Below are 19643 nucleotides of genomic sequence, written 5' to 3'. Positions count from 1 at the left end.
CAATTTTTGAATTTTTTACCAGAAGTTGTATCAGGAGCAGGAAAGGGGTGCTGATGAGGCTAGTGCTAATTATTTAGCCAGAGTGATTCTCCCTACTTTGTCAGAGGAGGATCGGGCCCATTTGGATGCTCCTTTTTTTTTTTTTTATTTATATTTTGCAATACATTCACAAGAATTTCTTGCAATAGAAACATGAGGGTAACACCAATAATACGAAGCAAATACATTTACTAGAAATTAATCCTCTCTTCTTAGACCACTAAAAGAAGGAGGGGAATTCTTAAAATTGAGAAGAACAGAATAATATTTTAAATAAGCAAACAGGCCTGAACGCTAATCCACGGTTAAACTATATTTCTCAAAACTTTCCCTAGGAGTCACTTGACAATTTTCTTTAATTCAACAAAACTTTTCAGCTGGTCCGGATCATAAAATATATATTTGTTACCCTTATATTTTACCAAACATTTACACGGATACGATAATAGGAAACTAGCTCCCAGCAATTTAGTCTCTTCTCTCAATGCAAGAAACTTTTTACATTTTTCTTGAGCAGCTCTTGTCACGTCCGGGTATATCCACACTCGCGCTCCGAGGAATTCTTTAAGAGCATTTTTAAAGTATAATTTCATAATTGAGTTAACATCCTGCTCAAAAACAAAGGATACTAGCAAAGTAGTGCGAGACTGAACATCACTCATAGACTGTTCCAAAAAGGCTGTCAAGTCTTGTAATCCAGGAGGTTGTATAGGTTGATTTTCTGATTTTCTCTTCTGCTCCTCTTTTTGTGGAATTGGGAGATAATATATTTTGTTAATCGGAGGCATCAAATCAGAGGAGTAATTGAGAACTTCAGAAAGGTATTTTTTAAATAGTTCAAGTGCACTCACCTCTGGAATTTTTGGAAAATTTATTATTCTCAAATTAAGGCGCCTGTTAAAATTTTCAAGCTGGTCTAATTTATTATGTAGAATAATTTTATCCTTAATCAGGCTGTCTGTAGAATTTTTTAACGAGTCAATTTGTTGTTGAAAAACAGTTCTCTGAGAACTCACTTCCTGCCGTATCTTTTCTACAGAGTCATTCAAGAAATCAACTTTTGTTACCAAAGAAGTTGTATCCGAAGCAGCTTTCATAGTAATTGTAGTTAAATGCTGTAACATTGCCCAGATACTTCCCAGGGTTACCTCCGCTGGAGCAAAAAGCTCCCGTTGTAAATCTTCTGCAGTCTTTCTGGGTTCGGTCTTAGACTGGGGGCGTTCCAAGATGGCGGACGCAACTCGGTAGCGATCACCGAGGCTCCCTGGACTTACCCTTTATTTGAAAGTTTCCGCGATTAGAGATGCCGCATACAAAAAGAAAGGGGGTAGTCAAAAGCCTACCATCTGCGACTGCGGCTGCCCAAACAGTCCAGACGACCCTCGATGGTTTCGCCACGAGTACTCCACGGGAGAGGGCGAAATCTACTTTGGTATTATTAGGCAGTGAAACTTTGGTGACTGTTAGATTGGGAGTTATCTCCGCAGAAGGGGGAAGATCGATTAGAGCACGCTCACTTTTCTTCATTTCCTCTCAAGCATTTGCTATGGCTTTCTGAGATCCCTCAGATCTGATTTTGGAGTATTGCTAATCCCTTTATGCTTCATCTTTTGAGGATTTAGAGTAGAGTGAAGGGCAAGTTAGGTATTCAGGGGAGAAGCTCTTATCAATTCATTACGAGCCCGGGTTTGAGGCAGGGAGGGAAGCAGGGTGTCCTACCGTTGGGAAGCAGGAGGGTTAGTTAATTTTCAACAATTTTTAGATGTGGTGGAGTTTATCCCATTTGGGGAAATTGCTAACCTTATATGTGTTACACTCTGGGGATCTTTTTCCTTATTTACAGATTAAGCATTATATGAATGACAGGTCAAGGCTGGCTTAAGTCTGACCCTGATGATACTGAACACTTTGAAAATATATGGATGGCACTGGGTAAACCTGGGAGGCCTATTTCCCTGCTTTATAGATTTTCATGGGGTTAGGAATTTGAGCAGTTTGTGTTTATGTTACCAAAGGGAACAGGATTTGTTGATGAGTGAATGAAAGCATGTATTTTGGGAGGGGCAGAAATCTTCTATGTCTTTAAGTGCATGGGAATCCCATGGTTACCGCGGGAATCCTCCAGATCCATGGGACTCCCGCAGGGATGGACGAAGTTCCTACAGGGTTCCCACAGAAGTGTAAATTATACCAGACCATACCTCCAGGTCTCCTTGTGCCATGGTCGCTGGTGCCTCCTCCTCTTCCCTGATCAGCACAGCCACACGTGTCTGGGCCAGCAGCATCAGGTCACCTGATCTACAGGCGTATGCGTGTGGTGACTGGCGACTGGGTGACCTCCCAGGCCTGCCCCCTGGCGCGGCACAACTTCTTTTTCCAGGACTTGCACCCACACAGAAATTAGTCTCTAACCCCTTCCCAATGCTCCTCAGAAGGAAAGTAGCAGCTGAAGAACCCTGTGATGCGACCTTCTGTGGTGAGAGCTGAATCCAAGGCCTACACCCTACAAACTACACAGATTTCCAGGGACAAGACAAAGAAGAAGCAGCAGCTACTTGGTAAATTCAGAGAAAACAAAAAACAATTCCACTAGATTCAGTCTCAGAAGTTTTTCCTTTTGGCTCCAAACCCTCCAGAAAGAAATCACTTGATCAGAATTGACCGGAAAAGGTGTTAGGGCTAGGAGTCAATCTCATGGTCTGGATTGAGAAAACAAGTCTCTGGATAGTGGGTCTTGCAGCGCAAGAAGAGAGATCATCCGTCTGATCATTGCTCCTCTTGAGTGTTTGAAGACAGAAAGCAGAGATCGTGTGTTTGTAGGTATTGGTGTTGTTACTGTAGAGAAGCAGCCATGTGTGAGGCAGACTATAAGAGCTTGTCTCTGTCTCTATCTCTTGCAGCTTCTACAGAGACTGAGAGAAACCCTGTCTCAGCCGCACCACTCTGCTCAGTGGAGCTCAGCTTTCCCCTGCCTGCCAGCAGACAAAGCTAAACCCAGAGCTAGATTTCTTCGAGTCCTGCTTTTACCCCTACTAAAAAAAAAAGGGTGGGGGGGTGGCAGTGAAGATTAAACACAGACTTCAAAAATAGGGAAAAACTAACAGAGCATTTAATTAGCCATTTTGGTGGGGAAAGTGATTCAATGTTTCACACACTTCTGTCTGTTAAAGTAAACTCAAGATGTTTCAATTTAGTAATTTCAAAATGTGTTTCTATATATTCAGAAACAGTGTTAATGTTTGACCCTTTGACTTATATTTTAATGGTCATGCCACTCTTACCTTCTACCACCAGCTGGTTATTCTCTGGGTCCATATCTCAGCTTCCCCAAGCTAGAACTACTGATCACAAGGGTTCAACAATCTCGACTCACTTCCTTAGAGTGGATCTCTGTAACTCCCTCCCCCCACCAGATCATCAGCATATAGAAAGTCAAGGCACTGGAACATGATAGAATCCAGAGGATTCTATTACTACAGTACAAGAAATACTCTGAGGTTTAATTTTGAAATTAGATCTTTTATTTCACGTAAAACAGAAGGGAGTGGAGCTGCACGCAGTAGGTAGCTTACAGCATGGTTTTTTTGTGTTGCTCTGATGTCCCGAGACATGTTGGGTGCATATATATTTGTTGTCACTGGAGGGCAAATATATTGTTAAATATGCCTGTTTTGGGCAGATGTTTGTATTTGTATTTTTACTAACTCAATAAAAACTAAATAACCTTCAGAAATGGATATTTCTTTTGTTATGGAGACGGTGGGGATGGAGGACATTGGAGGTTGCATGGGGACAGAAATTTCACCGGTCCCCGCAAGTAGTCTTACATCAAAGGAAAATGCCTATAAGGTTGTCACCCACTTGTACTACACACCTGATCGGATGTTGGCTATGTTTCCACAAAAGTCTACAGATGTTTGCTGGTGGTGCTTGGAAGTCAAAGGCACCTTTTTCCATATTTGGTGGGAATTTGGGAGGATACAGACTTTTTGGAGGGGAGTGGTCACTGGTTTGACAAAGGGGTAGAGAAGGTTTTTGCGTTGGACCCTTGGGCCCGTTTATTGGGGTTGCACAATCGAAGAAGTCTCCGCTGGCAAGTCCGACTTAAACACCTGTGTTTGGCAGCAGCTAAATGTGAGACAGCCACACACTGGAAGCTGCAAGTGGGCCCTACTGTTATAGACTGGTTTGGCTGGGTTGCTCGGCTGCAAGAACTGGAGATTCTTACTGATCGTCTTCATGGACATTATGATCCTACTTGTGAGGAATTGACTCATTTGTCTGATTTGTTGCAGAACTAGGATAGGGGGGAAACTAGAGAATTTATGAGGTGTGCGCGCTGAAGAGTCATGATGCGCCTCCTTTCTAGTGTTTCCATTAGCTGGTTCATTTGTGTGGGGTACTTGGTTTTTTTTTAGTTCTCTGTATTGCTATAAGTTGAGGGGGTCTTTTGCTAAAGGTTAGCTCGAGTTATCTGCAGTAGGGCCCTGCTGCAGATAACTCGAGCTAATCTTTAGTAAAAGATCCCCTAAGTTTTGTATACAAATTTCATAATACAAATTTATTAATACAAAAAGAGAGAAATGGGAAAAAAGATAAAAGGGGAAAAAAATCAATATCAGAGATAGAAGTAGGGAAAGAAGGCAGAGAAGAAATAAGGGGGATAAAAAGAAGACACTGGAAAAGGATTTGGGAGAAGATCAAAAAAAGAACAGTGGAAAGAGAATGAACCATGCCAAGGTAGGGAAAGAAGGGAGAAAGGAAGAAAATAAGGGGGGGAAAGGAGACACTGGAAAAGGATTTGGGAGAACATTAAAAAAAAAAAAGAACAGTGGAAAGAGACCGAGACCATGACCAGTTAGGAAAAAAACTGCCCATACAATAGGGGTAAAAAGATTTTCATTTTCATTTTTAATATCAGTTTTGAGAATATGCATTTCTTTGAAGTTTGCTCAGAAGAAGAAATGCATTTTTATTTCTCCTGTGTTGGTCTACTGTGACGTCTTGGGATTTCCATTTCTACTGGACTGGAAGGGTTCAAATTCCACCAACACTCCTTGAGATCTTGAACAAGTCACTTAACCCTCCATTAGCTCATGGACAGACTGTAATCGCTCCAAGGGACAAGGAAATACTGTACATTAATTTAACTCACACCTTGAAATATTACCAAAAATGCTTGCGCTAAATCCACATAATCTTACACTTTTTGGTCCTTTATTATCTAACTGGTATGCATTGGCCTGTGTATGTGACAGAGGTGAGGGATGTAGTTTCTGTGCGGGGTTTTATAGCAGTGACATTTAACTTTTCCAGTAAGAAGTGTATGTGCCCTGACAGTTGGGACTGTTATGCTATGGAAGGTTTCCTGTACATGTTCTGAGCAGTGCAAATTGCTGGACATAAGCTATTCAACAGCTTCTGGCAGTTGGGGGGAGGGGGGGGGATTTTGTGTCGCTGTTACTGAGGAGATACCAGAATATGAATTCATGGGTTTTTGTATGGTAAGCTGTGAAGGAAAATATCCTAGCTCTCCTTTGTATAGACATTAGAAAAAGGTAAAAAGAAATCTTGGATTGCTGACAGTAAGTTTAATGTAAAATTTTCTACTATTCAACTATATAGTGAAAAACTGTGTGCAGTACATCAGTCCCAGATTTCTCACTGATAAGGTAAGCAAAGATTAAAAATTTTGTGAGAAAGAAGTAAAATTTAGATTTCATTAACAGTTTATAAAAAAATACACTGTTAAGTTTATTTCCGTAACTTCATTTTTACCTACAATAAAATTGTATTTGGGCTTTTTTTTTCTTCCACTCAGCCACAGATTGCATGTGTCACACACACATGAACAAGATCTGGTAGGTGTGTCACAATAGAAGAAAGGTTGAGAACTACTGCTTTATATAACAGGCAACCAGATCCAACACCCATAGCATGCAAATTCACATGCACAAATTTACATCCATTCTGAAGATGGTGCAAATTTGTATGCGAGTACCCATGTATTGTATGCCCCCAGGAACGCTCTAATGTGGTTCATGTAAAAGTATGAACGTTGTTTCAACATGCATACTTTTTACATGGGTATATCCCTGCACCATTTTATTTAAAAAAAAAATCTTTACACACAGAAAAACCTTTATAAGATTACCTCCATGCCGGCTAGAATATATATTCAGTGCAAAGATTAAACCAAAATCCCCAGACCAGCATGGAGTCAACAGGACAGAACCTCGATTAGATACGTGGACTTAAACATAGGTACCTGTTTCACATCATAGAAATCATATACCTCAACCACACCAAAGCACTACACATTAGTTACGGTATTTGTCACCGTACCTGCTTCAGAAATTTACTGGAGGCGTTGCTGTGCTTTGTCAGCAGGTTTGGCAGTGTCGGATTTGAATACTCAAACCGAGGGTTGCACGTAAACTCTGACTTGAAGAATTTTATCTTCTCTTTCTCTAAGTTAAAAGGCTTGATCGCAGTTAGTATGCAATGTTTTCGCCTGGAGTATTCACCTTCTTTACCTTGATCTTTTGACAGCTGGACTGGCTTTGGTTTCATCAAATTCAAGAAACAATGTCTCATGGCCTTGCTTTTAGGCCTTGGTGATAATCGTGCATTGGTCCCTGAAATGCTGATACTGTGTGTAAACTTTGACCCATTGGATGCTGTGCCAGTGATAAAGGTGGGCAGTGGCTTGGTGCTCCAGTACCATGCATGGCTTGGCAATGGCAGTGGAGCTTTGCTCTTAAGGTGTTCGTTATTCCATGTAGTGCTAGAAGTCTTTGCAGATTTCCGATGCCTTTTGTGATGGGCTGATGGGTACCTTTGGAAGTGGTGCTTTTTTCCCTCTCTGCTTTGTAGGACACTATAGTTCCTAGTTCCTGTTATGAAAATGTCCTTTAAGGCTCCAGAAGACGGTTGACGAATATTCCCATCAGTCTCCAGGGCCAGCTCGTATTCTGGACTCAAGACTGACTTCTTGGAAAATTCAACTTTAGGCCAATAGAGCTTCTCTGTGTTAAAAGAAAAAAACAAAGAGCATTAGCTAAACATATTTGGTGCTCAAATATATTAATGTATATAATGAGCCATTTAATTTGAAATTGGCATGGTGGGGCGGGGGAAAAAAAGAGTAGGAGAGGTAGTTTCAAAGGAGGAATTCCCTAAATGCTGTGTTTCACTGTATTTAAGATTCTATGCTATAGAGCCTTTACTCCTTCTCCCTCCCCCCCCTCCCACAAAACAATGTAATGGGTTGTGTGGGGATTTTATTTGGGTGGGGGGATGAGGGGAACCTCCAAAACTGATCTGGCCCATTTTGTAAAGCAAAGTATCTTTCTACCAATTTCTTCCGCTGGTCAAAAATCCTCCAGTTTTGTTAAAGTTTTACTCTGAGACATTTCTTGATCCTTGTATAATTTTTTCTTATCCTGCCAGTCCAGCCCAGACCAATGGTCAAGTCCCTTTACTAGCTCATAGAGGCAGAGATACAGATTTATTCCAGTGACATCAACAGTATAAGTGCTGGTATAGTCTGGAATTCTCCAATATTCTCCAGCAGATAATATAGGTCTGGGCTGTTGCAATATGCCCCTTAGGTGTGACTCCCTAGGGTGCAGTCTACAGCCTGCATCCCTTCAAGTTGAGTGTGTCAGAGTTTTTACCCTCTGCAGCCCCACAGGCTTTAGTCTGGTGAGGCCTACTAGCAGCAGACCTCCATGGAACCCTCACTGGGGGGGGGGGGGGGGGAGGAAAGGGGTATTCAGGTCCCTAATCCCTCCCCCTTGGGCCCTCTACTGCCATGAAAAATACATTAAAAACAAACAAAAAATCAAGTATTGGCAATTGATTTTAGGCTTTACTCCTCTTCTTCTCATAGAAATAAAGCTTTCAAAAAAAAAACAACTAAAAGCAAGTCCATACACTGTGTCAAGGGCACCGGGCAAACCAAATAAGTCCCAGTGAGTGGTCAACTGGGTCCTGGATACCAGGAAGGGAGGTTTTTGGGTCTGCCATAGGTGGTGAATGCAGAACTGCAAAACTGTTGCTAGCTCCGTGTCTGGGTGGTTAAGCCTATGTCAGCAGTAAACGGACAGTAGTGGTACGTTTAAACAGCAGGAGAGGACCCTTTATTGTATCTCAGGTGTAGCTGCATCAGCTACCTCCCCCTAGTACCTCTGTTATTGATGGGGAATTATTGCCAAAAAAATCAACTTTTTTTCTTTTTGGTGCAAGACCCTAGATATATCTCCTCTTCTGCCATTAGGTTCCAGATATTCTATAATCACACATCGCAACTCTGCAAAAGCATGATTTTTTTCTGTGCAATGCTTAGCTAAAGGCATATGAATTTTTCCAGATGTTATGGCATGTTTATGTTCAGACAGTCTCACTTTGAACATTCTCTTCGTCTGACCAATATAGCGCAAGCCGCAGGGACATGTAATCATGTTCTCTATCTCCACCTGCTGGTAGATGGACACAACCCACCAGTCTATGGATTGATCTGCTTGATGAAATGGAAAATGATTTTTTCTACCTTTGTTGTCTGGTGACTTTGTTTTTCTTTCCATATTGGTCCCATTCTCTGATTCTGCTGCTCTCTATCTGTTCCCTTAACTCCATTTCCAGGGCTTCCTTTCCATTTATTTCTTTACTTTCCGCCTTTTTTCTTCATTTCTTGTCCTACATCCATAAGTAAAAGCTGTCCACTCGATCCAGCTTCTGCCTATTTTCTTCATCCATGTGCAGTTTTTCTCCTCTCGTTTTCCCTCATCTCAGCTCATTCCTCACTCTTCCCTCCCCACCATCCATGTCCAGCATTTCTTCTCTCTCCCTTCCCTCTCCTCCATCCATGTCCTGCAACTCTCTTCTCTCCCCTGCCCCCCCCCTCCAGCCATCCATACCCACCCAGCGATTCCCTTGGCTCCCCTGCCCCCCCTCCAGCCATCCATACCCACCCAGCGATTCCCTTGGCTCCCCTGGCCCCCCTCCAGCCATCCATCCCCTCTCTCCCTGAGCACTGCCCTCCCATCCATGCTCCTCTGTCCCCTCCATTCATCCCTATCCAGCAATTCCCCTCTCTCCCTGAGCCCTGCCATCCATGTCCAGATGGTCCTCTCTCCCTTGCCCTCCCGCTCCCATGTCCAACTGCCTGCCTGCTCTGGCGCCCTCTTCTCCCCCCAAGGATCCTTTTTCTTTTATTATTTTAAATTTACCTGACCTCCGAGTCCAACCGCATGGGCAGCAGTGTCACTGAAAGCGCTCCGCTCCCCTCCCGAGTCCCGACGTGTCTAGTAGAAGCTTCCTGATTCGTTCATTCTCAGTGTCCTGGGACACTGAGAATGAACAAATGCTTCTGCTAGACATGTCGGGACTCGGGAGGGGAGCACTTCCAGTGACGCTGCTGCCCATTTCGGACTCGGACGGAGGTTAGGTAAATTTAAAATAAAAGAAAAAGGATCCTTGGGGGGAGAAGAGGGGGCCAGAGCAGGCAGGCAGTTGGACATGGGAGCGGGAGGGCAAGGGAGAGAGGACCATCTGGACATGGATGGCAGGGTTCAGTTGGACGCAGGGCAAAAAAAAAAAGGTGCGTACCGACACAAAAAAAGCACTGCAGCTACATCAAGTAATTGCTAAAGGATGTGTGGAAGGGAGGGTACATTCATTTATACCTGGTGGGCAGGTCCAAAGGAACACCAAACTATAAATTTAAGGTTTATAGTGATATTACCCCTAAATGTACCTATTCAGAGAAGGTGCTCCCCATAAATATAAAAAATTAATAGTAGGCCTCTCTGCAACTCGATGTGAAGAACCATACAGATAGAGTTTCAAACAATGGAGAAGGTGGTTAGATGTGGTTTTATTAATGGTAAGCTAACAGCTATCCAGTACATTAAATATGAACAATTTGAAAAGGAATAGACGATCCTGTTGACATGTATGAAGAGGGAGAGGGATACAAGATCAGTAAATGGAACTGTTTTTAATGGCTGCTTGTAAAAGTTAAAAAATAAAAAATAAAAACACATAACCACCATAAACAAGGACAAAAGTTATTTAGAAAAAGTATTTAAGAGTGACTAAGTATAACTTTATGTGAAGCTGGGGCAGAACTTCCCCCACCCATCAAAGCATTCTGCTAATCCCAATAAGTAAATAATTACTCAGTGGGTTCAAATACAAACATATCAATGTTCCTGCAGTTACATTTGTACATCAAGACCTACTGTGATAGCCATGCTTCACGTATCAACCAGAACACATAGTCCAAGAATACTCTTTAGTCAGCTCTGCACCTGAGACGGCAACTATAAACATCAACATGCTCATCCACAACAAGACCTTGATTGGCACCATTCTAAATGGACTACCATTCATCTTTACTGCAAGGTAATAACTTCCAAATCTGTTACTATTGTAAACACATTACAATTCCATTTGGACAGGACCTAAGCTCATAGATGATACCACTTTGCTTTCTGAGACTTCAGGCTCTGAAGCCCTAGTTCAAACTCAGAAAATGCAAGAAAGTATAAGGCCTAAAATGGTCATAACACAAAATGTCTGGAAAAAATATAACTTGACAAAGTACCATGAGATGTAAGCATGGAAAAAGAATGGGCATGGTACTTTATGAATATCGGTACTGCAAACAAAAGGATGCCTTGTAACTTGCTGGATCAAACTCATGTTATAAACTCCTGTCAGAAAAGCATCTCACTTTTTTAAAGATGAATTCAGAAGAAAGCTCACAGGAACATTACTACTTATTAATGAAAGATAATAGAACCAACTTTATGAAAGGATTCACCCAAAGCAGTGTGCAAGCATAGTTTGATATAAACAACCTAAATTTTAAGCTCACTGAAATTGCAAATTGGCTTTCCATTCATAAACTGGAAAAAAACTAAAGGCATATTATTCAACAGAAAGAATTCTTTTGTATCAGTTTCAACCATTCTAATGGCTGCCACAACTATAAACTTGATTTGTTGAAAATCTTAGAAGTGATAAATAGACAATTTATCATTTAAGCCCCACATTCTTTTATATCTAAAAAGTACTTTTTTAAAATTACACATGGTACGACTGGTCCAATCTTTGTTTTCACCCGATGCCCTGAGAATGCTAGTTCTTTCCGTAATCATAAGCGATTCAAATTACTCCAATTCCTTACTAAAAAGGCCTTCGTAATAGCGAAATTTGCTACCTCCAGTTTATTCAAAATACTATTAGACTCATTCAAAATGCAAAGAAATGGGATCATGTGACACCACTACCGATGTTAAAGCACTGGTTCCCAATCAATCATAGTATTACGTTTAAAATCTTGATCTTAATTCATAAGAACTATCACTGTGGTGTACCTTTTCCCCCTTGGGCAATACATTATGCCATATACCTGTTCTCTTTTATTACGTTCTTCATAAACATTGTTGGTGGTACTTACCTTTAGGCATTTTCATCTAGGTACAATCCATAATGCTATTTTCAGAGTCCAAGGTCATTCCTTCTAGAATCATTTACCATACTTTTTAAGTCTAGAATCTTCATATCCAATATTTAAAAGACACCTTAAAAAGTGTTTTTTCAACAATGTCTTCAACATGTGAAATGGTAGTGTGGCAGCATCTTGGAATACACTGTGAAAACTTTTTTTTTACTATATTGAACTTACTATATAAAATGGATACACTGCCTTTTGATTTTTTTTTTTAAAGTAAATATAACAAAATGATACAAGAAAAACACTTGATCAGAAATCAGGAAGGTAAAATTATGTATAATCATACCTGATAATTTTCTTTCCATTAATCATAGCTGATCAATCCATAGACTGGTGGGTTGTGTCCATCTACCAGCAGGTGGAGATAGAGAGCAAACTTTGCCTCCCTATATGTGGTCATGTGCTGCCGGAAACTCCTCAGTATGTCGATATCAAAGCTCCATCCGCAGGACTCAGCACTTAGAGAATTACACCCACGAAGGGACACTCTGCCCAGCTCACCACCGCCGAAACGGGGGAGGGGAATTAACCCAGCTCATCCCCACACAAGTGGGGGAGGGGAATCCGTCCAGCTCATCCCCGCGGAGCGGGGGAGGGACACCACACCCGCCGATGCGGGGGGATCTGGCTTATCCTGCAACCGCGGGAGGAGCTGACTGACCCTAACACCGCCGAAGCGGGAGGGGTACAAAGCTGCCCTACAGCCGCACGAAGCGGGAGGGAGTGCCGGCAGAATTTATGTCTCAATCCAGCCCCGTAAAACGGAGGGGAGAGGAATGCAGCAGCTCACTGTAACACAAACTCGTCTCAACTCTTGAAGAATCCAAGTGAAAGAAGAACTTGAACACGAAGTCCTCCTGAAGTAACTGAAGGCTAAACTTGAACCTAAAATTCAACCAGAATATAAACAGTACAGATATCTGGGAGGGGCTATGGATTGATCAGCTATGATTAATGGAAAGAAAATTATCAGGTATGATTATACATAATTTTACCTTCCATATCATCAAGCTGATCAATCCATAGACTGGTGGGATGTACCGAAGCAGTACTCACCCAGGGCGGGACATAGAAATCCCTGACCTCAACACTGAAGCTCCAAACCGGGCCTCCGCCCGTGCAGCCACAGTCAAACGGTAATGCTTGGAGAATGTATGAGCCGAAGCCCCCGTTGCCGCCTTGCATATCTCTTCCAAGGAGACGGATCCGGCCTCTGCCAACGAGGCCGCCTGAGCTCTCGTGGAGTGAGCCTTCAGCTGGATAGGCGGCACCTTCCCCGCGGCCACATAAGCCGCTGCAATGGCTTCCTTGACCCATCTTGCCACTGTAGGCTTAGCAGCCTGCAGACCCTTACGAGGACCTGCAAACAGGACAAACAGATGATCCGATTTCCGGAAATCATTGGTCACTTCCAAGTATCTGATGATGACTCATCTCACATCCAGATATTCAAGAGCGGAGTACTCCTCTGGGTAGTCCTCCCTACGAAAGGAGGGAGACAGAGCTGCTGATTCACATGGAAGCGAGAAACAATCTTGGGCAGGAAGGAAGGCACTGTGCGAATAGTCACTCCTGCCTCAGTGAACTGCAGAAAAGGCTCTCGACATGAGAGCGCCTGGAGCTCGGAAACTCTTCTGGCTGAAGTGATAGCCACCAAAAAGACTGCTTTCAACGTCAGGTCTTTCAGAGATGCCCTCGACAAGGGTTCAAAAGGCGGCTTCTGCAATGCTCTTAGCACCAGGTTGAGATTCCACGCAGGCACCACTGAGTGCAGAGGAGGGCGCAGGTGATTAACTCCCTTGAGAAAGCGCACCACATCTGGCTGCGAAGCCAGGGAAGCACCCTTCAGGCGGTCCCTGAAGCAAGCCAGATCCGCTACCTGGACTTTAAGGGAACTGAGCGACAGGCCTTTCTCCAGACCTTCTTGCAGGAACGCCAACACTGAAGAAATTGGAGCAGTGAAGGGAGAAAGTGAGCCTGCTTCACACCATGCTGCAAAGATACGCCAAACCCTGGCGTAAGCAGTAGAAGTAGAGCGCTTCCGCTCTCAGCATAGTGGCGATGACCTTGTCTGAGAAGCCCTTCTTCCTCAGACGCTGCCGCTCAATAGCCAGGCCGTAAGACCAAAGGGAGAGGGATCCTCCATCACCACGGGACCCTGATGTAACAGGCCCTGCTCCACTGACAGCCGCAGAGGGCCGTCGACTGAGAGCCTGATCAAGTCTGCATACCAGGGACGTCTGGGCCAATCCGGACCCACCAGGATTACCCTGCCGGGATGCTTTGCCACCCGGTCTAGCACCCTGCCCAACATGGGCCAGGGCGGGAACACATAGAGGAGCTCTTGTGTCGGCCACTGTTGGAGAAGAGCATCTACTCCCAGGATTGAGGGTCCGTCCTCTGCTGAAAAAAGCGCGGCACTTGGCAATTGGCCGATGACGCCATCAGATCTAGGCTCGGCTGGCCCCAGCGCTTCGTGATGTCCAAGAACGCCTGAGCAGATCGTTGCCACTCTCCGGGCTCCAAGGTATGGCGACTGAGAAAGTCCGCCTTGACATTCATGACTCCGGCAATGTGGGCCGCTGAAAGCTGCTCCAGGTTCGCTTCCGCCCACTGGCAAAGACTCATAGCCTCCTTGGCTAGAGGGGCGCTCTTGGTACCTCCCTGGCGGTTGATATTGGCCACAGCCGTGGCATTGTCCGACAGGACCCGTACAGGCTACAACACCAGTACCGGGATGAACTCCAATAACACCAACCGAATGGCTCTGAGTTCCAGGAGGTTGATAGACCACTTGCCTCTGCAGGAGACTAGAGCCCCTGCGCTGTCCTTCCCAAGCAGTGGGCTCCCCAGCCCATCAAAGAGGCGTCTGTCGTGACGACAATCCACTCCAGGGTCACCAGAGGCAATTCTGCAGACAACTTGACTGTCTGCGTCCACCAGCTCAGCGCCTTGCGCACTGCTGGGTCCACAGGAAGGCGCACAGCATAATCCTCCGACATCGGAGTCCAGCGCAGCAGCAGAGATAGCTGTAGTGGTCTCATATGAGCCCTGGCCCAGGGCACTACTTCCATCGTGGCCGTCATAGAGCCCAACAGCTGCACGTAGTCCCAAGCCCGAATAGGAGAGGCTACTAGGAACTAGTCCACCTGAGCCTGAAGCTTGACAATCCGATTGTCTGGCAGGAACACTCTGCCCACTTGGGTGTCGAATCGAACTCCCAGATACTCCAGGGACTGAGTCGGGCGCAGCTGGCTCTTCTTCCAGTTGATGATCCATCCCAGGGAGCTCACAAGAGCAACTACCCGGTCCATAGCTTTGCCGCACTCTGCATAAGAGGGGGCTCGGATCAACCAGTCGTCCAGATAAGGATGGACTTGTACTCCTTCCTTTAGCAGGAAGGCCGCTATGACCCCCATTACTTTGGAAAAGGTCCGCGGAGCAGTAGCCAACCCGAAAGGGAGGGCTCTGAACTGGAAGTGTCGTCTCAGGACTGTAAAACGCAGAAAGCGTTGGAGAGGAGGCCAGATGGGAATATGCAGGTACGCTTCCTTGATGTCCAAGGAAGCCAAGAACTCTCCTGCCTTCACTGCCGCTATAACAGAGCGGAGAGTCTCCATGCGAAAGTGCCTCACTTTCCAGGCCCGATTGACCCCTTTGAGGTCGAGGATAGGCCGGACAGAACCTCCTTTCTTTGGAACCACAAAGAAAATGGAGTAACGTCCCTTGCCAATCTGATTTTTTGGCACCGGAACGACCGCACCCAGGCGGATCAGGTTGTCCAAGGTCTGCTGCACTGCCACAGCTTGACCGGAGACTTGCAGGGAGAGAGTACAAACCCGTCTCTTAAGGGTTGGCAGAACTCTAGCTTGTAGCCGTCTCTGATGACTTCCAGCACCCACGCGTCTGAAGTTATAGTGGTCCACTCGCCCAGAAACGAGGACAGCCGTCCTCCAATCTGCACTGGGGCGTGGACCAAGGCCCCGTCATTGGGTACGAGACCCTGGGGGAGGACCGGAGGGAGCACCTCCGGGACGGCGGTCTCTGCGAAAGGAATGCTGCTTGGGGGAGAATTCCTCTTGAAGGAAGAGGGGGCAGAGGAACCCGACTTGCCCGGGCGGTACCGACGGGCTTCCAGCAACCGTCCTCTGGAGGTACCGGGACGAGTACTAGCCCGAGCCCTGACCTCTGGTAATTTCTTGCCCTTAGACGTGCCGTTTTTTGATCGGTCACGATTTTGTCCAGCTCGACCCCAAAGAGCAGCTTGCCTTTAAAAGGCAATCTAGCCAGGCGGGATTTAGAGGCGTGGTCAGCAGACCAATGTTTCAGCCAAAGCCACCGCCGCGCAGAGACTGTCTGAGCCATGCCTTTAGCTGAGGCTCTCAAGACATCATACAGCAAGGCTGCCAAATAGGCTAAGCCCGATTCCAGGGCCGGCCAATCAGCCCTCAAGGAAAGATCCGAGGGGGAAGCCCGCTGCACCATAGTCAGGCACGCCCTGGCCACATAGGAGCCGCAAACTGAGGCCTGCAAACTTAAAGCAGCTGCCTCAAAGGACGACCTTAAGGCCGCCTCCAATCTTCTGTCTTGGGCGTCCTTTAGGGCCGTGCCACCTTCCACCGGCAACGCCGTTTTCTTAGTCACCGCAGTGATTAAAGAATCCACGGTAGGCCACAGATAGGCCTCACGTTCACTCACAGCCAAAGGATAGAGGCGGGACATAGCCCTAGCCACTTTAAGGCTCGTTTCCGGGACATCCCATTGAGCCGCAATTAAGGTGTGCATGGCATCATGCACGTGGAAGGATCTAGGCGGGCGCTTCGTCCCCAGCATAATGGCAGAGCCAACAGGGGCTGAGGGAGAGACGTCCTCCGGAGAGGAAATCTTCAAAGTGTCCATGGCCTGTAACAACAGGTTGGGCAAATCCTCTGGGCTAAAAAGCCGCGCTGCAGAGGGGTCATCCGCTCCATCCGAGCGGGGATCTATCTCCTCCAAGGAATCCGCAAAGGACCGTTGGGAGACCTCAGACACGCTGCCCTCATCTACATCGGAGGAGACAAAGTCCTCCAAGGCCTGAAAATCAACCCGAGGGCGTTTACCTCTGGGAACCTCAACCTCTTTATCAGAAGAGGGAGCAGGGGCAGCGTTTTGCATGAGGAAAGCCTGATGCAGCAGCAAAACAAACTCGGGGGAGAAACCCCCCAGACTGTGCACTTCCGCAGCCTGGGCAACAGCCCTAGACGCACTCTCAACCGGCGCTCGCAATAGCGGGGGAGAGACAAGCTGCGCATCCAAAATGGCGTCCGGTGCGAAACTCCGCGGAGCCGCGCGGGAAGAACGGCGCTTAACTTTAGCCGCTTTGTGCCGTCGCCCAAATTAAGGGCGTTCATGGCATTAATGTCTCCAACCTCAAGGGCGGCCCACGAAGAAGCCGTCCGAGCCGCGTGGCCGGCCAAGATGGCGGAGGCGAGGAGCGGGGGATGGGCGTTTATGGCGGGAAAAAACCGCCACGCCGGAGGAACGACCGGGACATTCATCGGTCACTAAACTGTCACCCATCAAGGGCGAATCAGGTTGTAAAACCCCCGCATCCCCTCTAGAAGCGCTCCAGCGATCCGGGGAGCGACCCTTTGCGCCCTCGCCCTCCGACGCCATATGCCACGAGGAGAAGAATCGGGGAACCCCCTGCCCGCTATAAAAAGGTAAAATTACCTGCTTGCCGCTCCGAGCTGTAACGAACTGGTGTCCCAGTGAGTAGCTGCAATGAACGTTTAAAGAAACGTCGAATTAAACGCCTTTAAAGACGTTTAAAATTTTTTTTTTTTTTTTTTTTTTAAACGGAGCCAGCGGGAGGGGGGAGAAAAGGAGGGACCTGGCACCACCAGGTTTGCACTTGCTCAAAAGAGCCCTCAACCCCAGGCCTCAACAAAACCTAAGGATTAGGCTTGGAGGCCTAGCCAGAGCTGCTGCTGTGTGTGACCACCACCTGCTGAGATAGAGAACATACTGAGGAGTTTCCGGCAGCACATGACCACATATAGGGAGGCAAAGTTTGCTCTCTATCTCCACCTGCTGGTAGATGGACACAACCCACCAGTCTATGGATTGATCAGCTTGATGATATGGAAAGGAATAATTACAAAAACTTATATAAAATACATCATTCATAGAAGGAAAGAGGGAACCCCCCCCCCCCCCACACACACACACACACATATCAAATCTATTAACTCTCCCTTCCATTAGTCCACAATTCCTAGGACCCCAGCCCCAGAAAACTTGGAAGGAATAATAAAAAATAAACTAAATAGTTCAATCCCTAAAGAGAAGAAAAAGACCCTAATCCAGACCTAACAAGTATAACCAATATCAGTAACCATGTTTACAAGTTGAGGAAATTTGTTATCAAGAAATAACTGCAATTGCTTAGGGTATTAGAAAATATATCCCACATTATCAAATTTCACCGTACATTTTAGAGGAAATCTCAAAAAGAAAACACTATTATTCTGAAACACTTTTCTTCACAAACCCAGGAATTGCTTATGCCTTTTCCGAGTCTCCTTGCAAACATCTAGAAAGCACCATACATTTTGACCCAAAAACAATTCAAGTCTATCTTGAAAAAATGTTAGAACATGATTTCTATCAGATTCAAAAACAAATAACACGAGTTGCTCGATCTTCCACTATTTCTAAAGAAGTCTCCAATATATCAGTTATAGTCAAACTATCTGGCAAAACCGCAGATGTCCCTTCACCCGCAGCTCGCTTTTTCTTATAGGGTAGATAAAAAACCCTATTCAGTGGTGGTAATACCTCAGGTGGCAGTTTCAGAGTTTCTTCTAAATATTTCTTTAAAAGATCCCTTGGTGTTATATGGGGAAGGGAAGACAAAGCTATAGCGGAGAGATTAAATTAATTCTTTGCTTCGGTCTTCACCAAGGAAGATTTGGGAGAGATACCCGTGCCAGAAATGGTATTCAAAGCTGATGAGTTGGAGAAACAATGAAATCTCTATAAACCTGGAGGATGTAATGGGGCAATTTGACAAACTGAAGAGTAGCAAATCTCCTGGACTGGATGGTATTCATCCCAGAGTACTGACAGAATTGAAAAATTAACTTGCAAAACTATTGTTAGTAATATGTAATTTATCTTTAAAATCGAGTGTGGTACCAGAAGATTGGAGGGTGGCCAATGTAACGCCGATTTTTTTTAAAAAGGTTCCAGAGGAGATCCGGGATATTATAGACAGGTGGGCCTGACATCGGTGCCAGGCAAAATGGTAGAGACTATTATAAAGAACAAAATTACAGAGCATATTCAAAAGCATGGATTAATGAGACAAAGGGGCTCATTTTCAAAGCACTTAGCCTTCCAAAGTTCCATAAGTTTCTATGGAACTTTGGAAGGCTAAGTGCTTTGAAAATATGCCTCTAAAGTAAACATGGATTTAGTGAAGGGAAATCTTGCCTCACCAATCTACTACATTTCTTTGAAGGGGTTAACAAACATGTGGATAAATGTGAGCTGGTTGATATTGTTCATCTGGATTTTCAAAAGGCATTCGACAAAGTACCTCATGAAAGACTCCTGAGGAAATCAGAGCGTCATGGGATAGGAGGTAATGATCTATTGTGGATTAAAAACTGGTTAAAAGATAGAAATCAGAGTAGGGTTAAATGGTCAGTATTCTCAACGGTGAAGGGTAAATGGGAAAATTAGGTTCTTACCTTGGTAATTTTGTTTCCCTTAGTCATAGCAGATGAAGCCATTATGTATGGGTTGTGTCCATCAACCAGCAGGGGGATATAGAGAGCACTCAACTTTTCACAGTGCCTCATGGCCAGCCAGCTCCACTGCCTCTTCAGTATTTGAAGCTTCCAAAGCAGTATGGCAAACCGCAATGGGAATAACATGAACTTTCCTCACAGCGAACGATGGCCCCTTAACAAGGGCATGAACTCAAAAGGAGGGAATGAACACATCCTCCTGGAGGGAATAAACTCGTCCTCCTTATTGTATAACTGGAGGGGATACACGCAACCTCCTGGAGGGAATAAGCTCATCCTCC

At 45.2% G+C, this 19643-nt stretch overlaps 1 protein-coding gene across 2 annotated transcripts in view; it reads right to left on the bottom strand.

The window, feature by feature from the left end:
* Positions 1-19643, bottom strand: part of KIAA0895 (KIAA0895 ortholog) — an 89778-nt gene that overhangs the window by 56620 nt on the left and 13515 nt on the right. Inside the window, exon 2 of one of the 2 annotated variants that reach the window (XM_030204153.1) lies at positions 6385-7067. The exons of the other annotated variant lie outside the window; for it this stretch is intronic. Coding sequence (XP_030060013.1) covers positions 6385-7067 — 683 coding nt within the window. The remainder of the gene's footprint in view (positions 1-6384; positions 7068-19643) is intronic. 2 annotated transcript variants of the gene reach the window in all.

The sequence above is a fragment of the Microcaecilia unicolor genome, chromosome 1 (assembly GCF_901765095.1).
Source record: "Microcaecilia unicolor chromosome 1, aMicUni1.1, whole genome shotgun sequence".
NCBI lineage: Eukaryota > Metazoa > Chordata > Amphibia > Gymnophiona > Siphonopidae > Microcaecilia > Microcaecilia unicolor.
The sequence above is the reverse complement of the archived record's forward strand: the minus strand, read 5'-3'. Positions and strand labels throughout refer to the sequence as shown.